At 35.4% G+C, this 24,392-nt stretch overlaps 2 protein-coding genes across 2 annotated transcripts; one reads left to right on the top strand and one right to left on the bottom strand.

Moving 5' to 3' along the window:
- Positions 1-2,217: 2,217 nt before the first annotated feature.
- On the top strand, positions 2,218-5,896 carry LOC127076626 (glutamate--tRNA ligase, chloroplastic/mitochondrial). The gene is made up of 12 exons (XM_051018331.1): positions 2,218-2,586; positions 2,749-2,867; positions 2,980-3,101; positions 3,238-3,417; positions 3,557-3,675; positions 3,758-3,806; positions 3,916-4,017; positions 4,389-4,491; positions 4,589-4,652; positions 4,912-5,026; positions 5,147-5,247; positions 5,350-5,896. Exons 1-12 carry the CDS (start codon positions 2,345-2,347, stop codon positions 5,729-5,731), a joined length of 1,698 nt encoding a protein of 565 aa, XP_050874288.1. The 5' UTR covers positions 2,218-2,344; the 3' UTR covers positions 5,732-5,896.
- A 3,336-nt stretch (positions 5,897-9,232) lies between these two features.
- LOC127076618 (uncharacterized) lies at positions 9,233-20,143 on the bottom strand. Its single transcript, XM_051018322.1, has 9 exons — positions 19,861-20,143; positions 19,182-19,776; positions 18,604-18,825; positions 17,625-17,691; positions 17,437-17,505; positions 10,749-10,840; positions 9,996-10,175; positions 9,730-9,866; positions 9,233-9,616 (listed from the first exon to the last, which is right to left on the bottom strand). Exons 1-9 carry the CDS (start codon positions 19,983-19,985, stop codon positions 9,391-9,393), a joined length of 1,713 nt encoding a protein of 570 aa, XP_050874279.1. The 5' UTR covers positions 19,986-20,143; the 3' UTR covers positions 9,233-9,390.
- Between the last annotated feature and the right edge of the window lie 4,249 nt (positions 20,144-24,392).

The following is a 24,392-nucleotide window of genomic DNA, read 5'->3' as shown; positions in this document are numbered from 1 at the left end:
ATTTAAAACAGCATGAGAGGCCATAAATTATTACCCGGGTTTTTAAAATAAAATTTGGTGAGTTGTTGTCTGATCCAACCAAAAAAGGTGTCATGGACAAGGTTCTTACATGTAAGTACTATATCATTTTGAACAACAAATGTCTTACTATTTCGTATACATTTTTTCCAATTACGTAACTATCTTACTTGCTATATTGACATATTGGTCTTTTTTTTCTCAGATTTGTATACCATTTAATTTCAGAAAAAAGGTTTGCCTCATGCCCATATTATAATTTTTCTTCATCCGTCATACAAGTATCCAACTCCAAGTGATATTGATGAGATAATCTCAGCCAAAATTCTCAATCATGAGTTCAATCCAGAGTTGTATAACTTGGTTAAATCCCATATGGTACATGGTCCATGTGAAAGTGGTAACTGATCTGTACCGTGTATGAAAGATGGAAGATGTTTAAAATACTTCCCAAAGGATTTTCAAACAGATACAATTATTGATCAAGAAGGGTATCTTGTTTGTAGAAGAAGAAACACTAGTCATTATGTTATGAAGAATGACATTCATCTTGATAATAGGCATGTTGTTCCATACAATCCCAAACTGTTGAAGAAGTTTCAAGCTCATATAAATATGGAGTAGTGCAATCAAAGTACATTCATCAAGTACTTATTCAAATACATTAACAAAGGATACGATAGAATAACTGTTGCCATTGTTTCCCATGGAGATGGAAATTCTATTGAAGTTCAGCATATTGATGAAATAAAACAATACATTGATTGTAGATATGTATCTCCAAGTGAATCGTCTTAGAGATTTTTTTTCATTTCCTATACATGAAAGGAAACCATTCATTGAAAGGTTATTCTTCTATTGTGAGGGCGAGCATTTTGTGTACTATACGGACATTGATCGTATTAATACTGTCCTGGATAAACCAAGTGTGACAAAATCGATGTTTACAACATGGTTTGAAGCAAACAACAAATATGAAGAGGCTGGAGAATTAACATACAACAAATTTGTTTCGAAGTTTGTGTATGTAAAGAAAAAAAAAGGGAATGGAAGCCAAGCCAAAAAGGTTACACAATTGGTAGGTTAGTTTGGGTTCCTCCAGTCACTGGGGAATTATATTTTCTCCGAATGATGTTAACCCATGTCAGAGGTCCGCATAGTTACGACGAGATTAAAATTATTAACAACGTCAAATATGATACATTTCGTGATGCATGTTTTTCTATGGGGTTTATAGGAGATGATATATATTTATTGCAGCAATTATAGAGGCAAACCAATGGGGATCCAGTCATTTTTTTAGAGTACTTTTTACCCATATGTTATTGTCGAGTAGCATGAATAGGCCATCATATGTTTGGAAGAAAACACAGTATTTATTATCTGGTGATATATTTTATGCTCAACAAACACTTGCAAGGAATAAAGATATCAATTCATACATTTTAACTATAGAATTATGCTTTTATATGTAGACATGTTATGGAAATTATTTTCATAACATATGAAGCAATATGTTAACGGATTGAGTTTATCGAATGAGGAAATAACCAATTTAACATTGGTTGAAATTGAAAAACTTCTTCAGAACAATCGCAGAAGTTTATTTAACTATCCTGAAATGCCTAAATCATTAGAATATCTGCTTGAACAGTTAAAGAACAAACTGACATATGAGCAACGTAACTACAATTCAGTTGAGCAACTCTATGAATTCAATCAATTATACCACATCTAACATGTATTATAAAATTTTCAAGATTACAAATTAAGTAATTATTATGTCTGCAAATCAAGTTATATGTAATTGAATCATTTATATGTGTGTGACACATTGACAACATGCTTGAATTCACTATAATAACCTTTACATTTTATATTAGAAAATTTTACATATATGATATTTATAATTCTTCATACATATTTGCATATTTATCTATCTCTGAATTAATAAAAGCTGTTTATCTAATAATGGATGATTTATTTTTGAAAACTACATCATTTATATGTATGTACCATATACCATGTTGAACCGTTTTAGTACTGGAATCACGTTTGTAAAACTAATTTGCATGTGAACCAGGTTTCAATCCAAACCGGTTTTGAACCGTTTCACACTTCCGATCCGGTTTTGGTGAAAAATGGTCTGGTTTTTAAACTGAACCTATAAACCGAATACTGAATGAATTACATATCAATTCTCTTTTTTTTGCATACCTATCCAAGTTGATTCTTTCTTCAACTGAGGATTGTAAGAAATAAAAGACAAAATCAATTATCTGTTACTCTTCTTCAACTGAGGATTGTATTGTGTTCTGAGAGGGAAATGATGACAGTGTTGAGTAATGGGAGTCCATGGACAAAGCTTGTTACACCATCTTTTCCCTTTCAATTTCTTCATCAATCACATGCTTACACTTCACGAATCTTATCCTTTCCACGTAAATTCTCTGTCAATGCTCTTTCACAACAATCCCTACCTGTTCGTGTTCGTTTTGCTCCTTCTCCTACTGGTAACCTTCACGTTGGTGGTGCCAGAACTGCCCTCTTCAACTACTTGTTTGCCAGGTGTGACCCTTTTGTTTTTCCTTTTCTAATTATGAAAAAAATTCAATTTTTATTTCTGGGTTTGGCTTGTTTTGATTTTTTAGGTTCTCTTTTTTAAAGTTCAATTTTTGATTCTGGGTTTGGCTGGTTTTGATTTTTTATGTTATGGGTTTTTTGATTTAGGTCTAAAGGTGGGAAATTTGTGTTGAGAATAGAGGATACTGATTTGGAGAGGTCTACAAGGGAATCTGAGGAGGCGGTGCTTCGAGATCTTTCTTGGCTTGGACTTGATTGGGATGAAGGTAGAAGATTATGCATTTTGTTGCTGTTGTTGTTTTTGTATGATTAGATTATTTATTTGGGTGATATTTGTTTTGGTTGATGATTGAGTGATGTGGTTGTGAAATTTGTTAGGGCCTGGTGTTGGTGGAGATTATGGTCCATATAGGCAATCTGAGAGGAATTCTTTGTACAAAGAATATGCTGAGAAACTTCTTCAATCCGGTCAAGTTTATCGTTGCTTTTGTTCTAATGAGGTATTTTCAATCTCTTCAACAACCTCTCAAACTTGTTATGGAATGATAAAAGTCTTTTTTGTTATGTCATCTTGTATAATTTTTTATTGAAGTGTTCTCGAGTTTCATTGTTACTTTTTGTTTGTCTTTGATATAGGAACTAGAGAAAATGAAGGAGGATGCTAAACTAAAGCAATTGCCTCCGGTATACACAGGTAAATGGGCCTATGCAACAGATAAGGAAGTAGAAGAAGAGCTGGCAAAAGGAACTCCATATACATTCCGATTTCGTGTCCCGAAAGGAAGTTTAAAAATTAGCGACTTAATACGAGGAGAGGTGAGTTCTTTCCTCCCCTCAAGCCTACCTATTCGCCATACTACCTTGCATAACCTGAACAATTTGCAAATGAATTTAATTTAATTTTTTTCAAATTATGTTGACTAGCTATTAACTTTCTTTGGTAGTGTCTTTGAAGGTTAGTTGGAATTTGGATACACTTGGAGATTTTGTGATAATGAGGAGTAATGGTCAGCCAGTTTATAACTTTTGTGTGACTGTTGATGATGCTACCATGGCTATTTCCCATGTTATCAGGTAATGATTTATTTTCATATTCAACCAATCTGTTTGATGACATATTTTCACTATCTTATTCCATAAAATATTTTTAATTCAGAGCAGAGGAGCATTTACCGAACACTCTAAGGCAGGCATTAATATATAAGGTACGGCGCAAACCATAGAGTATATATGCTTTTTGTCGTATCGGTTTATGCAATAATCTTGTTCACTGATTTTGGTTTGTTCCACATCTGTGCATGAATTTGTTTACAGGCACTAGAATTTCCCATGCCTAACTTTGCACACGTTTCCTTGATTTTAGCTCCTGATAGAAGTAAATTATCAAAACGACATGGAGCAACGTCTGTCGGTCAGGTAAAGTTCATCCATCATTTCCAGATTACATATTTCTTAAAGTTTTGTGAGGTCTCACTTGCCTCTTTCTTCCTTTTAATTTTAGGGTTAAATATGTTTTTACTCCCTATAAAATTCGCAAATTTTCAAAATTGGTCCCTACATAAATTGTCCAATTTTAGTCTTTACAAGGTTAAAAACACTTTTTTTTTAGTAAAAGGTTATTAATATAAGGACTAAACTTGAAAATTTTATGTAGGAAGTAAGCTTAAAAAGTCGTTTAGGGGCTGAAAACATATTTATCAGTTAATTTTACATTGTAAGTTCTAATAAAGCTTCTGCTTTTTTAAGGGGTGATTAGCTCTAAAACTTCAATATCTTCTGTGTTACAGTACAGGGAAATGGGATACCTACCTGAGGCAATGACGAATTACCTAGCATTATTAGGTTGGGGTGATGGGACCGAAAATGAGTTCTTCTCCCTTGATAAACTTGGTTAGTGAATTTTCTGTTTGAACTCCAATTTTCTGATTTCCTATTCATATAGTTTCACAACTTTCTTACTTTAAAATGCTTTTCGGGTGTCAAACAGTTGAAAGATTCACTATTGAACGTGTGAATAAAAGTGGTGCTGTTTTTGATTCCACAAAGTTAAGGTAAGTATTGTTGTATTTTCCCTACTTTATATGGATAACTCTTATGTGTTGTTTCTCATCGTTATCCTATATCAAGATAAAATCGGTAAAAAAAATCTTAGTTACTTATTACAGGTAATAGGATGAATGCTACATTTATTTGTATATGATTTCTGTGTCCATTAGGAATCCTTACAAAGTTTTACTGCTATTACTATCCGTTAACAATAAAACTATATAACCCATGACCTTGTAATTTTCTTTATACCTTTTTAATTAGATGGATGAATGGTCAACATTTAAGAGCACGTCCATCAGAGGACTTGAACAAACTTATCGCAGAGCGCTGGAAGACATCTGGCATGCTAACAATATCAGAAGGGCCCTTTGTTGATGTGAGATCCAAATCCATGCTTTCTTGATTCAGTTTCCTTATAAAAGAATCGGTTTTGTTTCATATTTCATTCCGAGGCATTGTGGTTTATTTAGTATTGTGTTGTCACTTTTTCTAACAGGATTCAATTCAACTACTTAAGGATGGAATTGACTTGATAACGGATGCAGACACTGCACTTTCGAATTTGCTTTCTTATCCTCTACATTCTACTTTACAAAGGTGATGTTCATATGCTTTTCTGTGGATGGATATTCTTAATTGTATAATTGACCTTATCCTTTTATTGATTATGCCGATTTTCTACGTGTTGCTTAATTGCAGCCATGAAGCCGAACCTGTCATACAAGATAATCTTCCCGAGTTTTGTGCCAGTTTCTTGGCTGCCTACGATAGTGGTGATCTGTTACGTGCGCTCGAAGAAGGCCAAGCTGGCTGGAAAAATTGGGTCAAAGGCTTCGGCAAATCACTTAAGCGCAAGGGAAAATCACTCTTCATGCCCCTTCGGCTTCTGCTGACTGGAAAACTTCACGGTCCAGATATCGGAGCTACTGTTGTATTGCTTTATAAAGCTGGGACTAGTGATATCATAGCTTCTGAAGTTGGTTTTGTGACAATTGATGAAAGAGTTAAAGTTCTTAGGCAAATTAATTGGGAAACATTGTCCAAAGAACATGCTGTGAAAGAAACTGCTTCGACTGTCTAATTGAGAATTCACCTTCAAGGTCTACCTCATAACATAACAATATGGTTTTGTACTAGTTCTATTTATTTTTAGAGGCTTTTTTTCATTTTTGTTTTTCGACTTTTTTTTTTACAACCAAAGTCTAATTATGTAATTTTATTGAAGGGTGTTGAGTTTTTTTTTTGAGGTGATTAGATTTATTTCCTATTACTATTATTTTGGTTTGAACTTTGATATAAATTGAAGATTTAAATTATCATAGAAATAAGGTGATGATTGAGAGGCCACCTGCCCTTTTATATAGAGAATTATATAGAGAATTTCTTATGGCATTTTTTAATTTATAATGCTCCATGTGAATTTTCACAAATCTCCTTTGATTTTAGAGATGCACACATTCAACAAATCAACAAATGTCATTTTAAGTTATGTATTTTTTTTTTACTTTATTTCAGAGATGCATCTCCGGAATGATTCCGTAGTTAAATCTTCAGAGAGACACACCAGTATCAGAATTAAGAGAAAAATAATTTTTCAAAATGAAATTGACATTCATAACATAAAATAAGTATTACAATGATGATTTTAACATAAACTACAATCTTATATTTTAATATTTTGGTGGACGCTTGGTCTTTATTGAAGGCAAAGATTAATATGGATCACTCATTAACTGACATATTGATTCCGAATATATATCTCTGGAACTGTACCCTATTATCTTGTTCCATAGATGTATCTCCAAAATTTGTTCTAAACCGATTTCAAAATAAATAATTTATTTTTTCATAGACAAAAACACAAATGTTATCTAGGGGAAGATAAAAAAAACATACAGATAAAATATGAACAAAAAGTGAATATATAACACTTCATTTATATTGAGACACAATTACATACAATTATTTGTCCGGTTAAACAAGAAATTAAAACGAATCAAACATATGTCGTCGGATAAATCTATAGGTGGCACCCCTTGGAATTTTGTGCATTTGATTTTTTTTTCAATGTTGTTCAATCTCTCGAATTCTTATATCCTTTTCATAAGATAATCCGGCCAAGTCTGGACTTTTGTGGTTGAATGAGCCGTCCACTCCGGTGATGTAACCGGTATAGGGTATCTCGATTTCAAGTAAACTTAACAAAATGATTTGATTTTGAAAGTCACTCAATACACATGATACAATCATTTGGATTTTGGAGTGGGGCGGTGTCCAGTGGAAAAAAGGTTTCCGAAAAACCGTAACGTGTCAGGTCAACATACACTCTATCATACGCACATGCTATTAGGTGACCCATTTCAGAGAAGCAAATCCATTTTGCCTCCGTGTCGGACCGCTCAAGCAAGGAACAAGAGACTCATAAACCGCATTGAAATTTTCTTTCTTTTCGTACAACCGTGTGTATGATTCTTTATGCGTCTTCAACTCTTAGATAAGTTGATGTCGAACAAGTGTATGACTATCTTCTCTTTTACCGAGTAAAGCCGAAACGGCTCGGTAACTGCAATTACCGTCCCCCAACGATCCGCTCGATATATTTGTGTATAAAAACCGGCATCTCGTCGATGAATGAAATCATCGGTGGAAGCGGCGTCGGAGGTGATTTGCTAATGCAAGCACTTTTGATAACACTTTTTTTTGAGATTTTGGAGTTGGTGAGTTGGGAAAAACTTTGTCAACATGTTCAAAATATGAAGGAGACCGTGTAGTCGAATTGTCATTTGGTGTAGGCTTCATTTTCTTTGAAGCACCTTTTGTTTTTACGGGTTGAGAGGACGGTTTCATGTTGGTGGTTTCAGGATAGACAATTTTATGCAATTGTTCTTTGACGTGGAGTTTCATGTTGTCATAGACTTTCAAAAATCTCTCTTGTATTACTTTTCATTCGGTCAAAATAGAGATATTCGATTTATCGTCATCCATGCCTCTATCATCATCAAACCTAAGTCTCTTCCAAATGTAAAGGTGATGTAAATTTCAAAATACCGCCCATAATTTCAAAGATGCATCTCTGGAATATCTATTGAACTATTAAATAATCAAGGTCTTTCTTAAAATGTTCCGGAGATGCATGTCCGGAATAAATATTACCCAACATATATGGCGCTTATCAAAATGACCTTACTTAAGTGTGCTAGAGGTGCGTCCAAAGATTCATCTCCGAAAATAGAGAATATTTATAGAAATTCACATAGTACAGTAGAAAGTTCTATCGGTGTTTTAAGAAATTCTCTTTATATATTACCAAATCAAATGCAGTTTTTACGTGAGATATCATGGACTTTGTTATAAGAGGGAAAAAAGGACTATATTTGTGGTACATTTGGTGACATAAGAATTGTAAATAACTTTGATCTTATTAATATTGAACTTATTCAAAGATGGATCATAAGCATCATAGTTTACAAATTCTTATGGATCACTATAACCTTCTTCCATGAGTCTGCAAACGTTGATTAAATTGATCTTGTAGCACGACAAAGAATCTTGCATATGTTGAGTTTGGAAATGTTGATTGGATTGATATTCCAGGCATGACAAGCATGTTTGATGATTGATGTTAACGAGCATTTGTTGAGCTTGGGAATGTTGATTGGATTAATATTTAGGCATAACAAGCATGTTTGGTGATTGATGTTTTACAATGTTGTTAGCCGTTTTTTTCTTCATATTATCACAATAATGACCAATTATATAAGCAATCTGGATTTTGTCATCAGTATACATGTTCAAATTTTGAAATAGAAATGCAGGAACTCTAACCTTCAAATGACCTAAATTTAAACCAAATCTAAGTAAAAAAAAAACAATGTATTACATTTATATTTGATGTAAGTGTAGCTTAATTGGAATGTATCAAGGAACTAATCTTCAAATGACTCAAATTTAAACCAAATCTATAGAAGAAACAATGTATTTCCTTTGTATTTGACATAACCTAATTTAAATTAACTAGAATGTATTAAGAAATTGCATTGCATGCGTCTAAGACAAGAAAAACTTCCAAGGTGGAAAACTTATCAAATGTGAGATATGAAAATGCTTATCTTGAATGCAATGAAGTAAAAATTGATGAAGTTGCATGTCTTAAATGAACAAAAGTAGAAATTAAGAGAATGGTTGAAAGAATGAAGAATCTGAATTTTTGAAAGGTTTGTTCCTAATTCTAAAACTGATTTTAAGTTTAAGAGAATGGTGAAGAGAAAGATCAGTAAAACTGATTTTAAATATAAGAGAATGGGGAAGAGAAAGACCGGTCAAATGGGTATATTAATTAATTAAATTTGTTTGAAATAGTAGAAAAAGAATTTGTATTTAGAAATGATTTTTCCTTTTGTATTTTTATTTTGAATGGAGAATCACACCCAAAAAAACTGGTTTAAGAGTTTAATATAATTCAAACTTGTTTTCAAAATTTAATTTAATTCACTATTAATTAAAAGTTGTGTTGTACAGTTCAAATAATTATGGTTCAATTAACAATATATTTTGTCCACTTCTAATTTTAATGCAAGATTCATACGTTGAAAAGCATTAATGAGAAAGTCTGCAAATTGGAGCATCTTGACACATGTTGATAGAAATCAGTTCTCGGTTGCTATATACATTATGTGCTTCTGAAGTGAAGTTCTTGCTTATCTAGAAAATTGGATCCTCTGTTGCTTCAAATCTACCAATTCACAACTGATCCACATTTGTAGATACAGTTTCAGGAGAAACATCCTCAGAAAATATGAAGTACTTAGTTGCACTAAAAATGCTGGCTAGATGCAGAATTACACTTTGATACGAGTAGCTCGGGGACAGGACAGGTTTTGGAAGAGAAGGGACACATGTTGGAAGAAATTCGTTTTTGTTGTAGACTGGTGCATACAAGGTCAACACTGTCTGGCAAAAAATGAATCTGCACAAGGTAGGAAACAAAAAGATATGCTGGTTAGAGAACTGAGAATTATTATGGGCAATAACAATAACAAAATCGAGAAACATCAGATCAAAAATGAAGATAAACTTTACCTCAAAAGAAGTCTCCTTATGAAGGGATCGCCTAAAACCTGTCCCCAAACTGGATCAAGCGTGTCTGATGATGCCAATGCCAATCCCCAGTTATTTAATGATGACGAGAGCAGCATTTCAGCTTTATTGTACAAGTCCTGAAATCAAATTTAAGTTGCTGAATGGAGTACCGAGCATAGAAATTTCTCACTTCCAGAAAATGAAAAGAATTTACAGAAACAAAAAAACAGGGAACTCAGGTAGCATTAAGGAAAAATAAGGCATACCAAATCAATATCAGTGCCTGAAAATCCTAGCAGCAGACAGAAAGCTTGCAGAGGAGCTGTAAGAAACATGGTGAATAAGCTCCCATTTGAGGTATGTGAGAAATCAGACGCAATAGGAGGCAAACGGCTTGGAGAAAGGAGCATTGCCACTGACTCTCCTTTACTTGCCTCTGCTATGACCTGCACATTCTATTGATTGCTTGTCAAGTGTGTTGTAGCTCGTAAGATGTGAAAATGGAAAACTTAATCACAAATAATAAAATTGTTATAGTTGAAATAACCACAATACCTATAGTTAAACTTTTATAGGTTTACATACTCTGAATTTTTTTTTGTAAATTCCAGATAGAGGTGCCTTGCGGCCAAACCCCGAAACACTATAATGATAAGGATAACCACCATTTCCGGGAGAACCCAAAAAAATACAGAAATAAAGAAAGAAAAAGTGACAGCCATAGATTTTTCACTAAATATTTGGTGTTCCTCTGACATCACTAATGCCACATCAATGTAGGCACTACGAACTACAATTGAATTGGGAAATCAAACCACCTAGCTGTCAATTTATGATATTTTCTTTCTAAATCCATATCATTAGCACTCAAACTATTCTAAAGTTGGCATTAATTCCTACCAAATTATGGGGTAAAGTTGGCATTGATAAACTTACTTTGACAGATACAAGTGATAATTCAATAAAAAAAATTTATCAAACAAAATCAAGAAAAAAATTACTGAAGTGGTAAGGCTTGCCTTAAAAGCATTGCTGTTGTCATTATCAATGACTAAAAGAAGTGGTCTTCTAGTAAACGGTAGAAAGTCAGATGGATATATGCAGTTCGATCCTGAGAAGGAATTCGGTTAAAGTAGTCTAGTTTTCAAATAAAACCATGTATAATATGAGAACTCATAATATCATCATAATACAGATCTATGCACTGGATGACAGTTAAGATGACACAATATTTCAATCAATACGTATGACCATAACTAATGTTAAATCCTTGGGTTTTAAGTCCTCTATTCAATATGCTTGGACCTATTTAAGCAAACTAACACCAAATGGAAAGAACCAATTTAAACAAGTAACTATCAGAACACTTAAACATTGCACAGGTTCATAAACATAACCATTACGACTAACAAAACTTGTCATGAAAAAATTCTGCAAATGTTTGAGAAACTAGGTGGAGGACAGAGAATGGTGGAGTCTTCAATACATCCTCTTATGTAAGAGCCATTAGAGGCCTGAAGCATGGACAATACAGAATACACAAGCTCATTTTATGCCAAAATTGAATATAGTAATGAAGGCAGGTGACGAGGATTCAATCACTGGCCATTTGATTTCAAACCCATCTCTGTAATGCTGTGCATCAATAGACAAAAATCACCTTAGATCTTTGCTTGGTCCATCTCAACACCCTCATTAGATATAGTGTGACCCAAATAATCCACCTTAGCGAATCCAAAACAACACTTAGCTAACTTGGCGTACAAAGAGTGATGACGCAGGAGTTGCAAAACTTCCTCCTAATGACTTAAGTGAGAAGACCATGATGGACTATACACCAGAATGTCGTCAAAGAACACCAAAACAGATTTGCGGAGCTGAGCATGAAACACATGGTTCATAAGACTTTGGAATGATGCTGGTGCATTAGACAACCCAAAGGGCATCACAAGCCATTCATAAAGGCCATGGTGAGTCCGAAAGGCTGTTTTGTGTCTATCTTCCTGCTTGACCAAAATCCGATGATAGCCGGATCGAAGATCAAGCTTAGAAAAATAGTGAGCGCCATACAATTCATCTAGAAGTTCATCCACAGTAGTTATAGGAAAACTGTCCTTGACAGTAATGGCATTTAACGCACGGTATTCAGTACAGAAACGCCAAGTTCCGTCTTTCTTTTTAACTAGCAACACAGTGGAAGAAAACGGACTGGAACTGGGTTGAATAATACCTTGGTTCAACATCTCTAAAACCATTTTTTCAATTTGAGCTTTCTGGCTATGTGGGTAGCGATATGGACGTACCTTAACGGGATTACTACCTTCAATTAAGGGAATAGCATGGTCCTGTAATCGTTCAGGTGGCAGGCCTTGTGGTTCAGCAAATATATCATCAAATTGTGAGAGTAAAGCTGTCAAATCCGGGTGTACAGGGACTGAAGAGGGACCCTCAATCGGTTCCACTTTCCGGCATTGCAGTGTGAATGATGCATCAATGGCATCAGTGTGATGAAGTCTCTTAATGTGATGGTAATGTGCTAGGCTGGGACTCTTGTGTCTTTCCCCGTATAGAGTGACAAAAGTGTTGTCGGCATAAAATTTGATGGATAGTGCATTGTAGTCAGCTATATGTGGACCGAGGGTTTTTAACCACGGTGCTCGCAAGACCAAATCAGCCCCTGTGATAGGAAGAAGATATACTGGAATGTGAAGTGTGTGACCTTGTATTGCCACCGGTAAAAATGCTATGTATCCAGATGTAGTTAAGGAATTTCCATTGCCAACCAGAACTGTGAAGTGCTCAGCAGATTGAATTGGTAATTTGAGGCACTGAGCAATACGCGGCTGGAGAAAGTTGTCAGAACTCCCGCTGTCACACACTGATATTAATGCCAAGAATTTGATCTTGGAAACGCAACGTACCAGCTCCGTGGGAGCCACTTAAAGCATTCATGGAAAGGTGGTGTGCCGAATCTCCACTGTGATTGAGGTCTTGTGTGATAGGGTCGGGTGGGTCCGGAAGGTGGGAAATTTCTTCATCTTCCTCAACTTGCAGAAGAAGGTAGTGACGGTTTGGACATTTGTGATTCATCGAGAACTTATCATCACAATAGTAACACAAACCCTTTTCTCTACGTAATTGCATTTCAGCACGTGTTATGTTCTTAACTAGGTTGGGTCTAGACATTTGTGTTAGGTTTTTTGTATTTGGTGTAGGAAGTAGTGGTGGGCTGGGCTGATTGCGAGTGTTTGGGCCTGGTGAAGGAAAGTGGTATGGTTTAGAAGCAGGGTTGGCTAATGGCTAATGGTTTTGGGGGTGTAGCACTTTAGAGACTATCTGGCAAAGACTTACCTATCAAGTCTGCACAAGTAAGTTCTCTTCATCAACTTAATTAAGTGCTTATTCGATAATTGCTTATCGTACAAGAATTTACGCCTTTTTGGATTGACTTGTTCGAGTTTATTTACTGATTTAGTACTTGTGATGATAGAAGTTGAAATTAACAGTAGTTTTGATGTTGACTACCAACACTCTTCCGGGCAAAGGTTGAGGAAGCAATGGAAGTAGTGAGCCCAATCAAATAAGGGATCATTTTTGGTCCAGCAAGCAAGTAGTGAGCCCAATCAAAATTTAGTAAGAGACTTTCTTAATATTGTAATCAAACACTAACTGAAATAGTTGCTATAATTGAAACAGTTACAATAACTGAAAGACTAACCGAAACAGTTAGTTACTCTAACTGATTCAGTTTATAACTGAAACACTTATGCCATACAACTACATTATAGAGTTAACCATTTGAATCACAAAATCCTTATTGGGAATCATCATTTCACCAGTATCCGATATTTCAACCTAATGGCAACTTTCATTGAAAATGCTCCCACCAGAAATCCCCCTAACTCTTCCCCATAGCACTTCAGAAAATGATGCTGCCAATACCATACCAAACGACCGAAGACTATCACCATTTATGCTATTCAGTACCTTTTAGTATTGGGTATGGTAGTTGGAGTTCAATTTCAACCATCCATACGCGACACAATTGACAGCAACAGCAGCTACAAGACATTTTATTCCGATTCAGTTGCAGTTTTACACGGGTTTTTTCAGTGTTAATTTTAATTGCCGCTCTTGCAGAACCGGCGAATAACCACAAAATAGAAACTGGCATAATTCTTCTGTCGATCTTGGGATTCGCATACTTCTCAAATTTTCTTTCAAAAAATCAAGGTTTGATATCTTTGTTTATCTGGTTATGTGCGTTGGTTTTGGTTCTGATATGTAAAAAAGCCCGAGAACTATTTCATCATCGAAAGAATATTCCCACTGCAAATCCTATCTCAAACGACAATCTTGGCGCTGAAGTCAACAACTCTGACACAGACACAACCAACCATAGCTTCAACGCATCTCCTGAGCATGTAACTGACGCAGCCGCGACCAGTTTAGAGGTTGAATCCAGCCGCTTAAACGCAGATGTGTCCGGTCGGAGCTCTTATGCATCTGCCGAAGATTGACAACTAAGCTTTTATGTATATCTTAGAATTTAACATAAGAGCTCCGACCGGACACATCTGCATTTAAGCGGCTGGATTCAACCTCTAAACTAGTCGTGGCTGCGTCAGTTACATGCTCAGGAGATGCGTTGAAGCTATGGTTGGTTGTGTCTGTGTCAGAGTTGTTGACTTCAGCGCAAGGTTGTCGTTTGAGATAGGATTTGCAGTGGGATTATTCTTTCGATGATGAAATAGCTCTCGGGCTTTTCTACATATCAGAACCAAAACCAACGCACAGAACCACATAAACAAAGATCTCAAACCTTGATCTTTTGAAAGAAAATTTGAGAAGTATGCGAATCCCATGATCGACAGAAGAATTATGCCAGTTTCTGTTTTGTGGTTATTCGCCGGTTCTGCAAGAGCGGCAATTAAAATTAACACTGAAAAAAGCCCGTGTAAAACTGCAACAGAATCGGAATAAAATGTGTTGTAGCAGCTGTTGCTGTCAACTGTGTCGCGTATGGATGGTTGAAATTGAACTCCAACTACCATACCCAATACTAAAAGGTACTGAATAGCATAAATGGCGATAGTCTTCATTCGTTCGGTATTGACAACATCATTTTCTGAAGTGCTATGGGGAAGAGTTAGGGGGATTTCCGGTGGGAGCATTTTCAATGAAAATTGCCATTGGGTTGAAATATCGGATACTGGTGAAATGATGATTCCCAATGAAGATTTTGTGATTCAAATGATTAACTCTATAATGTAGTTGTATGGCATAAGTGTTTCAGTTATAAACTGAATCAGTTAGAGTAACTAACTGTTTCGGTTAGTCTTTCAGTTACTGTAACTGTTTCAGTTACTGTAACTGTTTCAGTTACAGCAACTGTTTCAGTTGCAGCAACTGTTTCAGTTGCAGCAACTGTTTCAGTTGCAGCAACTGTTTCAGTTGCAGCAACTGTTTCAGTTGCAGCAACTGTTTCAGTTGCAGCAACTGTTTCAGTTGCAGCAACTGTTTCAGTTGCAGCAACTATTTCAGTTAGTGTTTGATTACAATATTAGGAAAATCTCTTACTAAATTTTGATTGGGCTCACTTCTTGCTTGCTGGACCAAAAAATGATCAGCCCAAAAAATGATCCTTTATTTGATTGGGCTCACTACTTCCATTGTTTCCTCAACCTTTGCCCGGAAGAGTGTTGGCAGTCAACATCAAAACTATTCTAAATTCTTTATAAAAAATAATATACACTACTCTTAATTTCAACTTCTATCATCACAAGTACTAAATCAGTAAATAAACTCGAACAAGTCAATCCAAAAAGGCATAAATTCTTGTACGATAAGCAATTATCGAATAAGCACTTAATTAAGTTGATGAAGAGAACTTACTTGTGCAGACTTTATAGGTAAGTCTTTGCCAGATAGTCTCTTAAAGTGCTACACCCCCAAAACCATTAGCCAACCCTGCTTCTAAACCATACCCGGGACGACCAATCTTAACTGCAAACAAACAAAATATATCCAATTACCAAATAAACAAGAATTAAGGGTTTCATACCGGTTTTCTTAAGGTTAAGCTTCCGCTTATGAGGTTGAGTGGGAGCATCTTTAGCTTCACGAGCAGCCCGCTTAGCGAGATTGGTTTGATGGTGTTTGCCTTGAGTATGTGCGAGGTAGTTTCCTTCGTTGTTGTGGAGAGTTAAACTTAGCCCTCCAAAGTCTAGACTAATTTCCCCCTCTACACATGTTCAGACCATATATTGTCCGATATGGGACTCTTAACACACCCCCTCACGATCAGGACTGAACATCTGGAGCGTGGAAATAAATGATGGGTGTCTCGATAGCGGAAACCATAGTAGGTGGCCCACCGGATATTAGACGAGGCTCTGATACCATGTTAAGAATGTGTGATTGAGCCTAACTCAACCCTACAAAACCGGTTGGTAGAGTGAGGGTTGCCTCCATTTATAAACACATGTTCAGACCATATATTGTCCGATGTGGGACTCTTAACAATTATCATGGCCTGGCCTGTGGCTTGGTATACTCACCATCATAAGATTACAAGATGCTCCAAATGGTGACACCGCCCAACTGGACCTTCAAACCGCTGTCCCACAAACCACACTTGACTTTCTGGTGCATTGCACATGCTTTCAACGTTTCCCCAGCTTACTCCAAAATATCAGTTGAATTCCTCATTTGGATCACATCTCCATTCCTTTGAACTGCATCTGCATCATCCAACGGGTATCCAGTTACCTCATTGTTTATTTCTATAAATTCTTTACCCAGTCTCTCATTAGCAGATGGCTCCACTGCTCCAGTCATTGGTAATGGCAATGTCAGTCTACTGATTCAGTGACTTTATCTTCTGTATGTACTGCGTGTGTTAACCCCTTTTCTATTCAATGTATTATCTGTTCGACTGCTGGTAAACCTTCATGTTTCCTCAATTTGGTTATTCACTTTTATATATATCACTCATTATGTCAGTTAGAATAATCTGGCAGAGCACTATATACCAATCTGAGGCACATTCAGTTGCATGAGATAGCTTTGGGAGGAAGGATACAGGATTCGTTCCTTTAGCATGTGTATGCAATATGCACATATGCTAGAAATACATGTTGATCTTATTATTTTGTCTGGCTTTATTGAATATATACTTGGTAATTAGCCCATTGGCACACATTGTAATTATTGTAAATCCATGAATTTACTAGATTTGTCAGATTAAACAACCAAACTAGAAAATGCATTTACAAATCTCTCAGAGCTCGTCAAGTTGGTTATATTTTTAAAACATACAGCATATAAATTATATGCCCTAACTTCAGGGAAAATCTTGGTATATTAGCTTAGATGTTATTTATTATTTAGTCTGTAAAAGAATATAAATAAAGCAGTGCCCAATTAAAAGAATGTGTAATCTAATGAAAATATATAACACTGCAAAAATGAGGATGAGAACACATTGTTGTTTAGATTTTTTTTCTCCACATAGAAGCATAGCATAAGACAACAGCTAAAATCTAAGGGGAGGCAACTAGTGGCAGCTAAAATGCCATATATAAGAAAAACATACATGTGTTTTCTTGTTCAAAAAACAATATCCATTTACAGCGGGGAAATGTGACAGAACCCAAGCGCTGTCATTTGCAATAACTAAACTAACAAAGCAAGAACAGAAAGTACCTTTATCTCCACGGGAACCAAAGTTTAAACAACCAGATTCATTATGTCCTGCCCCACTAGATCCTGCTCCTGCATTTAACGTAGAAAGCAGAGTTCACCTTTCAGTATAGGAATTATATTGACGTCGAAGCATGATATAACCTACACATTGACATCCTTGAAGTCCTGGTTAATAGAGGATATCTAACCTGAAGCTGACAAATATACAAGGAGAATACCATCCAATGGAAGCTCCTCACAAATTGTGGCAAGAACCTAGCCATTAAAATGATAAACGATATTATATACTCAAATAACTTGCGATCTAGAGAAAAAAGAATGGAAGAAATAGTCACACTGATATCATGAACCCTTCTCTTCTAGTTGCAAAAAAGCAGGGAGGGACAATATCACTATATTTTAAAAAGAATAAATGGCTTGATCCAAATCTTCTTAACACATTCATCCCTCGTATGATATTTTTGGGAGGATGCGAAGGGAATAGAATGTTATCCCCGTGTTTAAAACAAGAAAACATGCTTTTGAATTCACACAAATGTTTAGGATGTACAAAAAAGTAATCAAGGCTACACAAGTCCCTAAATTACATGTTAGAGGTAGTCAACTTCTTTCTATATTTATTGTTTAAAAAAATTAAATAGCTTCAACTTCAAGCCATTGCTCATTTCTTTCAAGACAAAGAAAAATGTAATTAGTTTACAACTAGAATCTCAGGCTAAAACCCTGGTTCTAAGTAACAGCCTCATGAGAAGGGGATCATTGTCCAAACTCCATACTCTTGCCAGGAAGTTGATATGGCATTGTGAGACACTTCACTGGTCTGAAAAACTAAGAAAATGCAAGGGAAGACCAATTTGGTCATGTTAAGCATTAAGATTACTAACATCATTAGGATTGTTATTATCAGTGTTAGTGAGTTATGTTTGTACTATTTGTACTTGACCTAGATTACAAGTATAATAGGCTATAAACTCAATGTTGTGCATTCGAGGACATATCACAATAATTTAGAGTCTCGTCAATGAAAATTTCTCTCTCTTTTTTTTACATCAAATAGCTGAACCTTAATTACCGAATGGAATCAGAAGCCCGATTCGATCCAAGAACTACATGGTTATAGGTCCATGGAAAAGCAAACAAAGAATAATATATACTTTTCATACTTACAGCTATGAAATGTGTCAGTGAAGGACGGTATAATATAGCTTTCCGTGGGTTTGCCGGTAACGTAGGATCAGCAATATCTTGTAAGTAACTGATACGACCAGTCCCAGTTGCCCCATTCTGACTAAGTTTTGAGCCACTAGATTGATAAAACGAGCCACTAGGTTCCCACTCCAAACATTGAAGCATCCTAAAAGTGTCAATAGTGAGCTCCGAAAACTTAACCTGTTCAGAAATCATCACATTCACATTTAAAACCAATAGTAATGAAAGTCAATAACATTTTACCGGCAGTAAGAAACCTAACATTTTAATTAAGTTTATTGTATAAGTGTTTATGTATAAACTCTTTCTAAAATCAAAGAAAAAATCCTGCATAATCCCTGTATAAGCTATTTCTACAAGCTAATTAGAGGAGCCTAAATACAACTTATAAACTTGTCATAAGCTTTTTTACATAATCATGTCCACATACTTACACAAATGCTTATATATTAATAAGACAATCTCAAGTAAGCTATCGAAATACACCTCGTTTATCATTTCCAAACAAAAATTTGTTGTAATGTACCCTTTTTTACCTCGTTGTGATGGAAGCTACTCAACACAGCATCTCGCAATTTCAAATTTCGCTTCGCAATAGCTACAGGAACATGTGGCAAATTATCAGGATGAGAATCCAAAACCAAACTATATCTCAACGGTCTGACATTCATAAAAGCAGTATCCGCTTTCAAAAACCTCCCAATTTCCAGAACAACAACCTTCCATTCCTTAAAATCACTATCCTGAAACACTCTCTTACACTCATCAACCAACACTTTAAGCTGATTAACCAACTGCTGCAGCATTTCCCTCCGATTCAAAAGCAAACACACAGTCAAAAACCTAGCTAAGAATCTCAATTGCTTATTCGCAATATTAACATCCTGAAACAAACCGTCTTTGAAATAATCACGAGTGAAAATAGCTTCATAGAAAATGAAAGATTCTGATAAGTAATTAAAATCAGATGTTCGCATGTACTGTCCGAAATAGAGCTGGCCGATTCGAGACGCGATTTCGCCGATTTCCCATCGCTTTAACCCGGCTTCAATTAGCTTCTGACGATTCTCTTGTTGAAATTTCCATAACTGTGTGTAGACTTTGAAGACCTTAGAGAAATATGTATCATGCCTGTAAGTAAATAACAGAATGCAATTGTTGTGAATTGAGTTAGGGATGAATGAATGAGGAATTAGGGTTTAGTTTGAATTGTACCTGCTGCGTTGGTAGTAAGGTAAGTCTCTGATTTTGGAGAATTTTTTGTCGGCTTTGTCGACGAGAGTCCAGAAAATCTCGCTTACGGGGATGTTGCTGTTGAGATGTTGTTGTGGTTGCGACATTTTCTTCTTCTTCTTCGTTTTTCTTTCGAGCTCTGAGACTATGGTTTTCTACTGTCCGATCTGAGTCATGGAGCTCTCTTTTTTCTGGGTTTGGATGAACAACTCGTAGTAAAGCCCCCTCCACTTACTTCTACTCTTTTTTTTTAATTCTTCTTAGGATGAATATCCAATTTTAATGTCTAATTTTTTTAAAATGATTAAATCTTTTAGAAAAGAAATTCATTATTTTAATAAATGAACATCTTACAACTTTTTTATTTTCATAGATTTCTCTTTTTCTTTTTTTATTGTTTCAGTTTTTTCATTTTTTTTAATATTGGTTTTAACTTATACGCTAACACGCTTATAATTATTTAATTTCAATGCATTTTTGATATCCTTATTATATATTTTCAATTCCTTAATCCTCTAAAAAAATAAAAATCATTTTGGTCTCTCAACTGTTTTGACAATGATTAGGATAAATGATTTATTTTTAATATGATTAAAATTAAAAATTAAAAAAAATTATTAATCAATATTTTTAATATTTAATTATACCATATTAATTAGTTTTTATATATTTTTTATTTTTTCAAGAATAAATTATTAATTAATAATTTTAATTAATGTACTTAATTAAAATATTGATGATTGGAATATAAAATTATAAAATTATGATTTTATTCATTTATTGGACTTAAATCCAACTTAAGCCGTTTCTATTACATGCTTAAGATTTATAAACTCTTACCGAATTTGTATCGATGTGAAACTTAAAACCGATATAGTATGCAAATGCTATCTTACTAATTAAATGCAAGTCCATTGAATGCATGTTCACTAAAATGTTGTTGTTGTGGTTCAGGTGATGAGAGAGACAAAAAGACATTGACTTGAACAGGTGAAATAGAGGTAAGAAAGATGATATAGTCACTTTTGGAATTTTTTACCGGAATAACTCAGTTTTTAAAAAAATATTTCAAAATAATTTATTTTTTAAATTAATTTATAAATTATTCCACTTTAAAAAAAACGTTATGAGGTGTCAGATGAATTGACGTCTACCCTTAATTTTAAAGAGGGGGCGCTAATTGAATGAGCTATAGCACATGGTGCTGCCAATCCAATTGGCGCCTATGTGTAAAAAATGAGAGGAGATGCCAATTGGTCTGCATCCTCCGTGTATTGTGTATTTTTTTTGGTATAAATAGAGATCGTGTGTGATTCATTTTTCCACATATCTTTTCATTATATTGCAAATATGGTGCGTCTTTGTCGCCGAATGATTTATTCGAGAGACAAGTCTCCCATGGAGATGCTCTTCTGAAACATTTGTCGTTTCCAACAACTACAGAGGGAGTTGGTTCGTTGGCTAGACGGAAACATACCCGAAGGCGAAAAAATTAGAAGTATTGAGAGACTCGATGTCCTACGTGAATGAGTGGGAGTAAAAAATGATAAGGATGTTAGAAAAGTGATGTTTGGATCAAATGGTATCAATTTGATTGTTGTAATCAGTTAGAAATATTGTTTTTAAATGTTGTGGTTAAGTATTTTTATCTGTTTTGATATCTTTGTTTGTGTTGTTTATTCATACATGTTCGGTTTTAAGTGTGTTTAAGTTTGAGTGATGTTTGTTGTTAACCTTGTTGTAACAAAAAGTTAATAATATATCAAAATCAAATGTTACAAAAATTGAAAGGAGATGCTAAATTATAATGCAGAGGTTGCTTCGAGATTGAGATATTTTTTCTTATTGTGTTCGGGTTGACGACATATACTACATAATCTTATCATTTTATCAGTTGTATCCATTTTTGTTCTAATACGCGTGTTGTTTGACCGTCTGTTTTTCTTTCTTCGCAGCTCATCGTTGTGCCAAACTCTGTCCCCTTGATATGGAGGTCAATATTCCTCCATTGCTAACACTGAGAAGCTTTCATTATAGACATTCATGACGGCAATGACCTTGTAAACACGGATAGATGGATGTAATCGTCCCGACAAGTATGTGTGCATGCCGCAATGACATGGGAGCAAGGAATACATAAGGCCTGAAACTTGCCACAGTCACACCAACTTCTGTTTAGTCTGACAATATAGGATAATTTTGGCCTCCCCTCATTGTAATCCATTGTTTCCTGTACACTGGAATTTTTCCTATGACGGTCAAAGATTATAAATGTGTGTGTGTTACCAATCATTGAATAATTGACCTGACACTAACACTACACTCCATCTTTTGCCTCTGGTTGCGAAGGTCGATGTCAACCTAAAATAGGTTGTTCTGACCAATGCGGTTATTGGTAGATCTCTAATGCATTTGAATACATCGTTCATGCATTTCACAAGGTTTGTTGTCATGTGGCCCCATCGACATCCTCTGTCAAATGCCCTTGTCCATTGCTCTAATGGTATGTTATTCGCCCACCTTTTTGCATCTGCATTTGACAATCTAATTTTATCACGGTAATGTTAAAATGATGACTGAGTTAGAGCATACCCTGCATTCACCACTTTTTTGCGAAGGTTCTTGTCTTTGATTGCACGCATGAAGTTTTGTGTGATATGTCTAATGCAATTGACATGGGTAGAAGGAGGATTATGTCATCCGTTATCATGGTTATTGTAAGCACTCTCAATAGCAACATGTCTATTTGAAATCAAACAGAGATTGACTTGTGAAGCGACATGTGTTTTGAGATGACTAAGGAAGAAACCCCAACCACCAGCGGTTTCACCTTCAACCATAGCAAAGGCAATGAGAAAGACATTATTGTTATCGTCTTGTGCAACAACCATAAGCAAAGTGCCATTGTATTTTCCGTATAACCATCTTCCATCAATTTGAATAATAGGTTTGCAGAATGAAAAATCTTTGATGCATGGTTGAAACGTCCAAAAGTGGCGGTGAAAAATTCTATTTCCAGCAACACAAGTTCCGTTTGGCGTAAATGCTGACAATGTCTCCATAATTGCAACAATCCCTGATGCGTGTGTTTTAAGTGCCCATAAAAACCGTGGCAATTCTTTGTGTGAATCCTCTCAGTTGCCGAATACCTGTTCAACAGTCTTTGTCCTTACAATCTACGCTTTCTTGTAAGAGGGAGTATAATTATATCGTGTGACGATATGAGATATTACTATACTCACATTCACTGATGGGTCTTTGTTGACAAGTGACAAAATGTCTTGACATATCAATTCAGCGCTTAATTTCCAGTGATCCTGTACAACATTAGTGGCAATGCAACTGTGAGGTGGGTCTACAGAAGCTATCTCCCAAGAATCACTTCTCTTCCTGTGAGACGCAACCAACCGAAACTTGCAAAGGATGTTACGTCATTCGATGACATACCTTCTCGAATTAGTGCATTTCATAGTATCAGCAGAGTTATCCATGTGAATTCTTTTGATAGCTCGCACACATTCTTCTTTAGTACGGAACATGTCTCTCACCCTCTCACCGTGGATACAGGTTGTAAAAAACATTGTCGGATGTGTCATTTCATGCAAGTCCATGTTTGTCATATGTTGAGGCAGATTATATACATGACTTAGAGGTAATGGCGTTGGATGGTCGTCATCTTCAATGTTATTGTTCAATATATGATCGACTTGTGTCTCAATTTCTTCTTCTTCATCATCAACGACGTTGACTTCTGCTTCTACTTCTAGGTCGGCTTCATTTGAGTCTTCTGAATCAAATTCATCAGATTCGGCTTGATTAGTTATCTGAGATTGTTGAGATTGTATACTTTGTTGAGGATTAATATATAACTCAATAGAGTTGCAACCAAATTATTCGTGACTAACAAACATATATTCAACATTTTCATCGTCTCGCACCTTTAGCGGGTAAAACTTACATTGTTTGTTTTCGAAATAAATTGGATTCTGGTACATGATTTGTGACACAAGACAAGATCCTAGACATGATTCTATTCGTTTTTTCTAATGCAAGAAATTTGAATCTCTCTTTATTGTAAATCAGATGGTTTCAATGTTTCAAAAACTAAACTCGTATACATCACACTCATATGTCTCACCGTTGCAGTGAGCATTGATAATATATTTGGGTGTATATATCATAGTATGACAATGAAGTTGTGTAGGTTTGATAATGAATTTGTGTTAGTTTGAGTAAGAGTACGAGTTTGTGTTGGTATGAGGAAGAGTATTAATAAAAGAACGTGACATGATCATACATGCAAGACCTAGAGCCAATCCATTTGACGCCTGCTTTGGAATTTTGAACATAGGCGCCAGTCCATTTGGCGCCTTCTGTGCATGCCCTCGAGATTCTGTGTTGCATGCATTAGCCATGCAGCCTAATGAAAAGACTAAGCATGCAAGACCTGTCACAAGATAGTCATGCAGCTAGACACCTAGGAAGGCGCCAATGCATATGACGCTAGCATTTAA

The sequence above is a fragment of the Lathyrus oleraceus genome, chromosome 4, assembly GCF_024323335.1.
Source record: "Lathyrus oleraceus cultivar Zhongwan6 chromosome 4, CAAS_Psat_ZW6_1.0, whole genome shotgun sequence".
Taxonomy (NCBI): Eukaryota; Viridiplantae; Streptophyta; class Magnoliopsida; order Fabales; family Fabaceae; genus Lathyrus; species Lathyrus oleraceus.
This window is presented reverse-complemented; position numbering and strand designations above follow the sequence as displayed.

Coding starts and splice junctions, on each gene's coding strand:
- LOC127076618 (XM_051018322.1), bottom strand. CDS start 19,985: ATGTCGCAACCACAACAACATCTCAACAGCAACATCCCCGTAAGCGAG. Junction 10,176..10,748: donor ACAACAGCAATGCTTTTAAG/GCAAGCCTTACC, acceptor TAGAATGTGCAG/GTCATAGCAGAGGCAAGTAA. Junction 9,867..9,995: donor CAGGCACTGATATTGATTTG/GTATGCCTTATT, acceptor ATTTGATTTCAG/GACTTGTACAATAAAGCTGA.
- LOC127076626 (XM_051018331.1), top strand. CDS start 2,345: ATGATGACAGTGTTGAGTAATGGGAGTCCATGGACAAAGCTTGTTACA. Junction 3,102..3,237: donor GTTGCTTTTGTTCTAATGAG/GTATTTTCAATC, acceptor TCTTTGATATAG/GAACTAGAGAAAATGAAGGA. Junction 3,807..3,915: donor GGCAGGCATTAATATATAAG/GTACGGCGCAAA, acceptor ATTTGTTTACAG/GCACTAGAATTTCCCATGCC.